At 31.6% G+C, this 12676-nt stretch overlaps 2 protein-coding genes across 2 annotated transcripts; one reads left to right on the top strand and one right to left on the bottom strand.

Annotated features, from left to right (window-relative positions):
• Positions 1 to 1303: 1303 nt before the first annotated feature.
• Positions 1304 to 7378, top strand: LOC127128699 (RCC1 domain-containing protein RUG3, mitochondrial). The gene is made up of 9 exons (XM_051058076.1): positions 1304 to 1522; positions 1830 to 2098; positions 3943 to 4136; positions 4212 to 4259; positions 5040 to 5112; positions 5367 to 5538; positions 5961 to 6392; positions 6464 to 6655; positions 7092 to 7378. The coding sequence occupies exons 1-9, from the start codon at positions 1326 to 1328 to the stop codon at positions 7150 to 7152; spliced, it is 1638 nt and encodes a 545-aa protein (XP_050914033.1). The 5' UTR covers positions 1304 to 1325; the 3' UTR covers positions 7153 to 7378.
• Positions 7379 to 8475: 1097 nt separating this feature from the next.
• LOC127128700 (truncated transcription factor CAULIFLOWER A) lies at positions 8476 to 12397 on the bottom strand. Its single transcript, XM_051058077.1, has 7 exons — positions 12103 to 12397; positions 10035 to 10110; positions 9880 to 9944; positions 9637 to 9736; positions 9471 to 9551; positions 9249 to 9382; positions 8476 to 8815 (listed from the first exon to the last, which is right to left on the bottom strand). The coding sequence occupies exons 1-7, from the start codon at positions 12285 to 12287 to the stop codon at positions 8695 to 8697; spliced, it is 762 nt and encodes a 253-aa protein (XP_050914034.1). The 5' UTR covers positions 12288 to 12397; the 3' UTR covers positions 8476 to 8694.
• Between the last annotated feature and the right edge of the window lie 279 nt (positions 12398 to 12676).

A 12676-nucleotide genomic window follows, 5' to 3' on the forward strand; every position in this document is an offset into this window, starting at 1 on the left:
TTTGAATTTAATTATATAACCTAAGTCAACAGAGCGAGAATTTGAGATAAGGGTGTTTAAACGATTAGTGTTTTCTTAAAAAGAGTTTCTACGGATTCTATTGTTTTCAAAAAGTGGTTTTTGACTTAACTATAAGTGACAGCTACGTTAATATAAAATCATAGTTTATTCAACAGAGCGAGAGTTTGAGATAAAACTTTTAACCAATAGCGTTAATTGAAAAGATTTATTTTTAAAACCAAGAAACCAATAAAAAATTGATTCCCTAATTACGACGAATTACGTACCGATATCCGCTTATTAGATATTAACTTTAGATCCTATTTTAGTTTTAGTTTTTTCCCCAAAAATCAAAGTATTACATGCCTTAGCTTTACGAAGTAACCTTAGATAACGGTATATCGATTCATAAGTCCCTGTGGGATCGATATCTTTTAAAACTACGCGATAGAACTGTGCACTTGCAGTTTGTACCCCAATTCGACTCATAAAGTCGAGCGATCAGTATTCCTTCTAGTATCGTATCTGATAGAAATATGAGGTTTACTTAAAGAACACTCACCCAGAACATTGGTCATCACCAATCAGAAGAACACTCTCAGAGCACTAAGACAAAATATATGTGATAGAAATGAGAGATTTATAGAAAATGATAAAGAAACTCTCTATTTATAAGTCAAAGCATGGTTTAAATTAGGAAACAATCCATGGGCAAAATAAATCTCATATTCGATTATGCAAATTGATTATCACACATGAATAATCGATTGTTCAAGCCACTAATAAAAGGTTTTGATATTTAGCCATTACCAATCATTAAAAAATCATCCCAATCAAGTATAGGCGTTACAAAGTGAAAATAATCGACTATAAATATATGGCTAATCGATTATTCCGTTGTAAAAAGGCTTCGAATTAACCAGACAATCCCTTAATTGTGGATCCACGTATTTGCAGGTATAGAACTGATGATCATGATCTTGACAACCTTTTTAGTGTTTTGATGACGACAACACCGATGATTGTTTAAGTTAGTGGTGATATCTTTTCAACTAAGTCTCTAATTCAAAAAACTCCGATGAAAACCAAAGTATTGATTCATTAGATTAGTCGGTCACAAGTTCAAATACCAAAATTAAAATGAAAGTTATATATTAAATCGAGTCTGCAAAGGTTGCATAGGTTTATATAAGTTATTTTTATAACAAATTATAAAATAATGTTAAATTGTTTTTGATGAACTCAAATAATTTAAACTAAAACCATAAATAAACCATTTGACAAAATCACTAGTAAAGTTGAATCTCTTCCATAAAAAAACAAAAATGAATCTCTTGAAAATTAGAAATGATATAAAATATTCCAAATTAGTGGTCTTTGAGAAACCAAGAAAGCATTTGACATTTAACACCGCTCCTGACTTCACCGTGACCATCGTGCATTTCCCGCTACCTAAACCAAACTCTTCCTTTCATTCCATTCATTCTTTCCAACTCATTCTCAATTTCTCATTCCCTCTCCGGTATGTATTCAACTTTCTCTCTCTACTTTCTCTCACTAACCTTCATTTTCTCACAAAATTGCATTCAATTTCGTGGAAATTGAAATCAAATTTGGGTTTCGTTTTATCTTAGTTTTGACCTAATCATTATAATGTATCTTGATTTCTTATGCAGCTTTAATTATCAGTGATTGCAATTTTGAAATTTTACTTATTGGACTTTGCATTCTAAGAAATTTGTGTGTTTTTTTTTTTTTGATAATCTTGATAAAATTTCATTGTCAATAATGTATGGATATTGATGCAACTGGTGTTTTTGCTTCTGAAGGAAAAAATCTATGGATCTTGATGCGATTTTCGGGACTACGAAACCTGTGGCGGCGGATATTCCGAGGAAGAGTGCTATATATGTGTGGGGATATAATCAATCTGGGCAGACAGGTAGAAGGGAGAAAGATGATGAGTTGAGGATTCCGAAACAGCTGCCACCTCAACTGTTTGGATGTCCAGCTGGTCTCAATACACGCTGGTTGGATATTGCCTGTGGTCGGGAGCATACAGCTGCGATAGCCTCGGATGGCTCGCTTTTCACTTGGGGTTTGGATTTCTTTTGCTCATTGTTGTTCATGTATTCATTCAAAAGCTTTGTTTATTTATAGTGTTGGAGCTGTTTCTTTAGGATTGTTATTCAGTCAAACTAAAATGGAATATTAGATGAATAGATTCGAACTAAATTACTTATGTCTAAGGAGTGTCTGCCATTAGAGTGATGTGCCTGAGGGATCCCCACCAGGGGGCATGGGGAGGGGAAAAGTATTCCGTTAGGGGTATGGGAACCCCCTAGCCGGAACATGAAATCATATGTATCCCCCACGTGATTAGCTAGGTTCTTTGAGACTTCCTTCCCCAAATTCTAATCCAATCAAGTCCTATGTTCAAGTGTCACATGCACCTTTTTTTAAGTGATAAACAACAGTGTTGTCGAATAGCGGCTATAGCTTATTGGAATTCAAACAAATTGCTATTGTTCTGTGGTACGTTATTTAGTACAATGTGTTGTCAAATAGCAGCTATTGCGGCGCTATAGGGTTGCTGAATTTTAACAAATTGTTTATTGTTTTGCGATATGTTATTTAGTAAAAATTCTTGTAAATAGTGGCTATTGCAGCTTGTGGAATTTGAACAAACCACTATTCTCAAAATCCACGTTTTACAACATTAATAAATATGCAGTGTTTTGTAAACATACTTAGCAACTGTCGTGTATTTACGGGGAAATAAAAACTGTTGAATTATTCCAATTAATAACCGCAGCAAGGATTATTTTGGCATTTTGCCTCTAATATAAACAGTTAGGCACGAGGGTTTTAAAATAACTTCTAAAAGCTTAGGTAAAATTTTGGAAGTAGGACATATTCCCACTGAATAGTGCTTTTTTTAACAGGAACTTGCCCTTCAAAATATGGAATGTGGTTTGTGTCAGTATAGAGCATCTTCTGTCTGTAGTTCTTTCCTTCTTGTAATAAGAGTTAATTTCATTTGATAATTTATTACTAGTAGGGAACAAAATCTATCAACGTCATCAATAGTGCGCTATACCAGCGCTATTACAATGGCAAACAAGTAGAGTAGAGCGGTTCAAAGTAGTGGCTGTCACTACAGCAGTTGAGTCTGTTGTCTGTTGCATGTGCAAATTGGTCGCAGCAGTAGAGTTCCCTTTGACCCCAGCCTCCTAGTGACTTTCCGCCCGGGCCTGCATTTTCGAGTCACCATGTGGTGGTTTCCTACGAACCCTCTCTCTGTTGCTCAATAGCATAAGAAGGGATAAATTAGTAATTTGTCTGCTGCATATGGAACTCCTCTTTTCATTCTGTTTCATCCCCATCTTGACCGTGCTAGGTTTATTAGGGAGCAAAATTGTTGTTTTGAAGTTGGTATAGCAAATTGTTTTGGGCCCATCATTTCAATCATTAAAATGGGCTCATCACCTCTAAATGAGCATATATTTTATATAACTTTTATTTTAATGAAAAAAAAACAGGTATGACAATTGCAAATAAATAATATAATAAATAGAAATCTTAGTGTCAGAAAAACTTATAATCGACATATAATATATTATATATACGTAATTATATAAATTGTTCATTATAAATGATTTAATCTATAATTTATTTAAATAGTAGTGAATAGCGATCCCTCCATGAGCTATCTGCTTTAGCATTTTTGGGAATGCCCATTATGTGCCCGCCGCTATCCGTGATTAATATCACTTATGTGGTAAAGAATTAATTAGCCTTGCTAGAGATTTTTCCTTTTCAATTTACAATTCTAATTTTTAGTTTGTTTGCTGTTGTTAATAGTTTATATTTCAAATAGCTAATAAACATAAAAGTGCCAATTGTCGAAGGCTAAATGCATACATATATCCCATATCTCAGGGGCTAATGAATTTGGTCAACTGGGTGATGGAACTGAGGATCGAAGGGAACATCCAAAGAAAGTCAAACAATTAGAGTCAGAGTTTGTAAAATCTGTATCTTGTGGTGCACATTGTTCTGCTTGCATTGCAGAACCTCGTGCAAATGATGGTTCCATCTCGACTGGAAGGCTTTGGGTGTGGGGGCAAAATCAGGTATCAGCTTCTTCAGGGTTAATGTGTTCATAATATGTCATATGCCTTGTCTTCAACTTATATTTTATATTTCAGGGATCAAATCTTCCAAGATTGTTTTGGGGAGCCTTCAAACCTAACACAGTAAGTGCATATGTTAAAGCATTTACCAATATAAACATGTAACGTGTATGTACACGTTCATTATGACTCAAAGAAATAATGTATCTTTCGTTTGTTTGAGCTGATTATTTAATTAGTTGCCTTGTTTCTATGTAAATACAGATCTTAGTATCCACTGGCCACTTTTTTTATATTTGAATTTGTAGAGAGGGTTGAAAATGACAAATTTATTGAGAATAGACTCTTTCCAAGCACTGTCTTATCATTTTCCCTTTTTTCCTAATGTCAATGTTTCTATCATATTTGATTGTTGATTGTACCGTACTTACATGCTAGATACTCTTTATTTTGCATACTCGATACTTATGAGTTATTACCTGTACCATACTATGATTTTGGGTTCTTTAGAACATTATCTATTAAATAGTTTATATTTTGCTTCCTTACTGTAGTATGTTCAGCAGTTGGAATATCTTTTTTCTACCGCCAAAATCTATTCCTGTTGCTGTTGTTTCATCAAATTGCTTTTGTTAGCGTAATTGTTTCATTAAATTTCTTTATTTATGATTTCTTGTTTGTAACCTTTCTGACAATTGCGATATACTAACGAATTCCTTCTCCCATGGTTAGGGTTTAGTTTAAATTTATTAAATGGAAAGTAGAATGTAAAGTTTCTCTTCCTTTTCTTATCTGGACAAAAATTTTAGACGATGCAATATTAGTAGTAATCTTTTACATTTTGCTGTCTTTTTATTGATCTCTCATTTTCCATTTTGCCATCATTCATATCATTACTTACAGATCATTAAGCAAGTGTCTTGTGGAGCTGTTCACGTGGTTGCTTTGTCTGAGGAAGGCCTACTACAAGCTTGGGGTAATTCAGTGATTTCCTTTCTTTATTCACTATTGTATATTACTGTCTCTGTCCCTAATTATAAGCACTTTTTGGAAAAAAAGTGTGTCCCTAAATATAAGCTGCAATGTAAACTACTAGATGCATTTATATATATTTTGAAATATATCCCTAATTAATATTACTAATTTGTCGTAGGAGATGAAAAGTCAATATTATACACATATATCTCGCAGCCTACTTATCAGGGCTGTCTTATTGTTTTCGTAAACCAGGCTACAATGAGTATGGTCAACTTGGCCGAGGTGTTACCTGTGAAGGACTACAAGGAGCTCGAATTATAAGTTCTTATGCTAAATTCCTTGACGAAGCCCCCGAGCCCGTGAAGATTACCAGTGTGTCATGTGGGGAGTACCACACAGCAGCCATTTCAGATGAGGGAGAGGTGTAAGTGATATGAAGGATTTTCTAGATGGAGATATTTAAAATTTAAGCTTGAGAAATGTGGTTTTCCGCATGACACGTTAGGGAATCTCACGTCAGAGACAATACAATGGAAATGCTGCATCTATTATGCAAGTTTCTATTCCCTTGACCCTTGGCTTGGTTATAACATATAAAACCAAAGTTATATACTCCGCGAGCCAACCGTGTCATATTTTATTTCAAGCGTTTTTTATTTTATGTGTTTGAAAATTGTCTATAAGAAGTTTTATTATTATAGTCACATATAATTATGGTTTTGTTAACTGCTAAGTAGTATTTTTCAAAATAGGCATATCCATAAGCCATATTAAAATGATTAGTTATGGATTTTAGCTTGTGATAATAGTTCATCACTTTTTTATATTTGTCCCCGGGCCTTGCAGTTACACATGGGGACTAGGAAGTATGGGCCAACTTGGACATTCTTCACTTCAGTATGGTGATAAAGAGTTACTTCCAAGGAGGGTTGTTTCCCTTGACAGTATCTTCATAAAAGACGTGTCATGCGGTGGTGTACATACATGTGCTTTAACTCAGGAAGGAGCACTTTACGCTTGGGGTGGGGGTCAATCTGGACAGTTAGGCCTTGGCCCCGACACAGGATTATTCTCGTGTGTCGTCAATGACTCTCGGACATTTTTCCGTAACATTCCAGTTTTAGTTGTTCCAAAAAGCGTACAACTTGTTGCATGTGGACATTCTCACACACTTATCTGTATGAAAGATGGTCGAATACATGGATGGGGTTACAATAGTTACGGTCAGGCAGCCAATGAGAAATCTACATATGCTTGGTATCCGTCACCTGTTGACTGGTATGTGTTTCTAGTTGAAGTAACTTCTTCGTGATTGCGTAGGGTTTATGTTAAAAGTTTCAAAATCACAGGTGTGTTGGGGAGGTTAGAAAACTAGCTGCTGGTGGGGGCCATTCAGCTGTGTTGACCGATGCTTATTCATTGAAGGAGTTGTGTGAGTTCGTACTTGCGGATAGCATGACCTTATCTAATGCTGCTAAAGTTGAGGATATTGCATATAGAACTGGATCCGATGCTTTAGCTCGCCTTTGTGGAAGACTCAGGTAAAGATAATGGCCAAAATAGAGGTCCCTTCATTACTCAATCTTGCTAATGACTGTTGCTAAAGATTGATATGTCAATCTCTTTTCGACATAGTTGACTTCGTTTCCCTTTTAAACAAAAACATTAGCTCAAAGTTCTGCTAGTGACTGTAGAAAACAAGTCGCACCTACATAATTGCGAACACTTTTTCACTGTCATTGATTTGAAACTTTATGACAGCACTGGTAGAAATGCACAACTTGATTTAGGCTTCTTTTGTCAATATATTTTGAAAGCAAATGCTGACACATTACAATTTTTTTCATTGATTTTCCTCTTTTGTTACTCTTATTATGATATTATTATTTCCTCTTTTGTGTGTGTAATTTTATTTCTTGCTTTGATGTATATTCTCAATGAATCATATGTAATGTTATACAAACAACCTGATTGCAGAGAGTACATGCTTGCCGGTGGTGCTAATGGACAAGACGAGGAAAAGAACAGTAAAATCTAACAAAGCATTCAAAGTTAGAATTAATCATGATAATATGTATTCATGAAATGTATGTAATTCTTGTATTCATTCCTGGACCTGTGTTATTATTTGAACAGAAGTAGTCCTGCAGTGTATATAGTGTTCATTTACTTAGAAGCTTAGTACCAAATAATGTATTTTAGAGTACTGAATGTACATAGAAAAAGAATTTGTCTGTCTATTGAATAAAGAAATCATTGACTCATGTAAGAGGAGTGTCCTACTTTTTATGTTTCTAATCCTCAATCTTCATTTCATATGCACAATTCTTGTTACTGGAAATGTTATCATCTTATGGATGATGATCACTACTTACCACTGTTTTGAAGTACAGTTATTATTTAAAGCAATGTTGATTCAATAAGTGCTTATTTATTTCAATAAGTACAATTGTTTTTTGGCAGAGATGTTTTTTTTTAAAGACAATAATAATAATATTAATAAAATATGGTAAAAAGCCTAAACCAAGTACAAAGCAGCAAAAGATTGACATAAGAAGTAACAAAAAGTACAACAAAGAAATCAACCAAACAAAAAGGATAAAAGAACTACAAGAGCATAACAAAATAAGACACAACAATCAACTCAAGAAGAACTTCACACTAAAAAAGGATCAAAGTTAGAGGTCAAGGATAGAGACACATTTTCAACCTGATTAATCAACTAATCAACTATTGATTAATCTAAAGTATAGAGCTCAGAAGTCATTTTATAAAGGTGTAAGAGTTCTTCTTGATCTTCCCAAAAATCATTTTTAAATCAAAAAATTGCTACTCTCCTCCACTTCAATGGTATTTGTTGAAAATTCTCCTTAAATTCGCTCTACCACCTTAAAAAAAAAAAAAAAACTTCCAAAAAAAAGATTAAGATTTTTAAAAAGAACCATCTTAAAAAGAACCATCTACCGTCTCAACCAATTAAAAACTCTATACTATACAGAGTAAACACAAGTTAAAAAAAAAAAAAAAGAGATGTTAATTTTTTGTATTTAATGACTTTAAAAGTAAACTATATACTTTAAAAAAACCACTTATAAAATATTAGTTATATGAATAGATTTTTCTAGACACTTATTACAAGTGCTTAACTCATCCTAATAAGAAAAACACAAACAAGTTGTTCCCACCATTTCATAGTCCAAGACATATTGTGTTCTTGTTATAATATACATGTTTTTACTTATTTTTACATTCATCATGGCGAGTGAAGTTTTAAAACCAAAGTAAGATATTCTGAAATTGGAAAAATATATTAATGGCACACATCCTAAAAGAAAGAAAGTTGTTAAAATCAACATTTATCTTATATGAAAGACTGCATTCTCATTGATTTGAAATATGAAAGGTAGGGCAAAACCCATTATATATACTAGGAGAAGTTTGAACAGAATATGAAATTCTGCTATAGTTGATACCTTAATAAGGCTTACTTACACTTACACATCAATCATACATATTTCATATAATAAATATATATATATGTCTGTCACAGACATACATACATAAATAGATACATATCAATCTAGTTAGTAAGATGTTGTAGCATCCATGCAGGAATAAGACTATTATTATTGTTGATAGGAACTGTTTGAGCTTCACCTGTTTCTTCAAATTCCAATGACCCTCTTGCTTGTATAGCACCACTGCATTCATTCATCCATTCATCATTTTCAGACATTTTGTTTATCATTAAACAACAATATACATATAGCTACCCAATCTTGTCTCAACAACATTTTCCACATATATACACACTAAGCATCGCTTTTAAATTGAAGGTGTGTCTGATGTCTGACACGTCACCAACACATGTTATATTTTATCACTTTCATTTTTTTTAAGTTTTATTGATATATGCATGTCAGTGTCGTATGGTGTATCACTCCTTCGCCTGCATGCATTTATGTGTATATTTGTCATATTCATATGCATACATTTATGTGTATATATGTCAGGGTCGTGTCTAGTGTATTAGGGTTTCATATGCATACATTTATGTATATCCTCTAGTATATTAGGGTTTCATATGCATACATATATGTATATACATATCAATGTTGTTGAGAGAAGAAATACCTGAGTGCTAGAGAAGGAACCAATCTCTGTGGTTGAAAACCTAAGTTGAGGGTGGATGAACATTGGCCTGTGCCTATGGTTTCAAGGCATCTCTGTGGAGGATGTTCATTCACTATCTTCTCTTTCTCCTTTGTCTAACCATAAAAAAAAACATAAATGCAATAAAACATTAGTACTTGTTTTTTACACCATGCTTTCTTATTCTATGTATCTAGCTTCTACCTTTGCTAGCTTGCTGTTTTGTTCCTGCAATGCCCTTGCCCTTTTATGCAGCTCTGAGATAGATTGATTCATAACTTGGTTCTGCAAAAAATCATATTAATCACTTCATTGTGAAAATAAGCTGAAAAACCAAATGTTATTATATATACTAATGCTCATTCTTCACCTTTCTTGTTCGGATGCGCTTTAGCGACGTGTCGAGCTGCTGCTCCAAACTCTGAAGCTCTTTCACACTCATAGGATCAAGATCATGCCCCACAAAGTTCCTATATTAAACATGGTATAAGGTATATTATAGATTATTTTCCATAATTTATTTTGAAGCATATTATCTTATATAGTCACTGAATTTGAACTCAAAGGATTCAAGTGCATGCATGCGACCATGAAATAAAACCTAAAAAAGTACCTTAAGTTCCTCTCCAAGACTTGAACTTTAGCAGTTAGCTTCATGTATTCAAAAGTCCAATTTCCCTATAATAAAAATGATCTCAAAAACTATAATATGCTTAACTTTCATGTTATATAGTTTCATAAATTTTATATTTCAATCAAATACTTTACCTGTGTTTCATTGGTAGCAGCTCCAGTAAGTTCTGTATGATTTTGTCTCTCATATTTTTCCAAAATATCTTCCATGCTGTTCCATATAATTCAAATAAAAACTATCAAACACTGTATAATATTGATTATATATTTTTATTTTATTAAATTAATCCTTTTGTAAAAAAAATATAGAAATAGACTTAAATTAAACAATAATTCATGCTAGCTAGAGATAATCTTAATAGATATAAAGTGTAAGATGTATTGTAATCCGAATAAATACAAAACAAAACAAAGATTAAAAGATGTATTGAAATCTATCAACACAAACATATGATTAAGGAATCAATATTTTATCTTGCTACTAAAAAATTATCAATAAAGAACTTATTCTTATCATCATCCAACTTGAATAAATGCAACTTATTAATTACTATAGGTAGCTTTAAAACAAACAATATTATATGAAAAAATATGACATTTTTGTTGAAACACAAAACCTTAATCCACATGTCCATGTTATGTTTCTTATTTTTCTATAAGAACCTGGAATCCTGAAAGCCTTTTATTCGGATTATACTACTTTTCTACTATACTACAATTTAGGAATATATATATATATATTTTTTTATAGCAACACTTTGTTTTTTTAATATATATACAAAAATATATAAATAATATAAACTTGGGAATATATATATTTTTTATATATATGTATAGTACTTGGTTAGGTCATAGCTTTACTTAGGTTATAAATAGATTATTACTCACGGTGGTGTATCTGGGTTATTATAAAAACATAGATTATTAGGTTATATAGCTCTAGGATAAGAGACTTTTATATATATATATACACAGCTGTTTAATTAATTTTATATTTTCTAAATATTTGATTAGTTCCATATATTTATATAAAAAAAAACTAGGTGACTAGTTTTTATTATTAAGAAAATAAATACTAGTGTATTTTTATTTTGAAAAAGGAAAAATATATTAGTGTTAGGCATTTTGCAAACAATTTTTTTATACAGGGTATTTCAATCCATTAAGAAATCATTATGATAGTGTTAACCAATTTGAAAACTTATTTAAGTTTGTTTAATATAAACCTCTAAAAAAAATATTTTCTATGATTTAAAATGAATGTAGCTAATTTTTTTCCCACATAGATTAAAAAATAAAGTTGTTATAAGGTAATATAATATCACCAAATTAATTATATTAACATGTTGAAAGTAATATAAATAGCGAAAACAAATTTTATTTATTAAAACGACACTTATATTAAATTTTAAAATGGAGATACTCCACCATTTACAAAACTAAAATTTTATATTTCATATTTAAAAACCAAGATCAAGATAGGGTTTTATTTTATTCACACAATTTGAGTTATATCTTCTAATTTGTCTTTAAAATATTCTAGTATATTAATTGTATATTAGTATTTTCTCTTTGATCATTTTAACATTAGCTCATAGCTAAAACTCTCTTTTTAAATTACTATATTCTCATAGCTTCAAACTTGATCATCCATATATAAACACAATGCATGAAGTTATATTATTATTATATTAAAATACGAAAAAAACCCTCTTTCTCTCGAACAAGAGACACGTATTCACACATCTTGAACTGAATTTGACACTATATATATTACAGTGAAGTTAAAGAATATGCATTGTCATGTCTATGAATGATAAAAATTGTACAAAAGTAACAAAGATATCTTCCAGAAGTATGGTTTTGATAGAAGAAAAAAGGGTTGGATTGTGATACACGATTATGTGACCAGACCCTAAAATAGAGAAGAAAAGTACAATCAAACAGCAACTTCAAGTACTCATCATGATTCCTCACTATTTTAATAAAATTTTTCATAAAACCTAAGATCATAAAAACATCAATAATCTTAAACAAAAAAATAATATTTATTTATATTAATTAAAATCTTATTGTTTATAAATAAAAAAAATGGATCCAAGACAATAAAAATCATATATAAATATATAAATTATTGCACCTTATTTACACCATTTAAATTCTTGTAAAAAACTATAGAAATTGATATATTGATGTCACTAACCTTGGTGCAGAAGAATACTCAAAGAGTTTTCCTTTGGTAGAGAACATAATCAAAGCAACTTGAGCATCACAAAGAACAGAAATTTCATTAGCTTTTTTGAGAAGTCCTGTTCTTCTTTTGAAGAATGTTACTTGTTGGCTTGTTTTGTTCTCGATCCGTTTCAGTTGAACCCTACCTCTTCCCATGATGATGATGAAAAAGATGAAGAATTGTTTTATATTTTTAACCTAGGTTCAAGAAATTCTTGTTCTAGTTGTGATGAATAAGAAAGAAGGAATAATCAAATTGAAGTTATAAGCAGAGAGAGAGAGAGAGAGAGAGAGAGAGAGAGAGAGAGAGAGCTAAAAAAAGTAAGAGAAGGGGTTACATATAAAGAAAAATGGATAAAGAAGGAAACCCTAGGAAGAGTAGATAGAGAGTATATAGTATTCTTCACCTGAAGGAAATTCAAGAGTTTGAGATCAAATATTGAATGGTGTATAATTAATACTATAGGATGGAGACCTTTCTATTTTTACTAGTATTCAATATTAAATTATTATTAGGTAGGTATATCTAAAAAAAATCATATATT

The sequence above is a fragment of the Lathyrus oleraceus genome, chromosome 3 (genome assembly GCF_024323335.1).
Source record: "Lathyrus oleraceus cultivar Zhongwan6 chromosome 3, CAAS_Psat_ZW6_1.0, whole genome shotgun sequence".
Classification (NCBI taxonomy): Eukaryota; Viridiplantae; Streptophyta; class Magnoliopsida; order Fabales; family Fabaceae; genus Lathyrus; species Lathyrus oleraceus.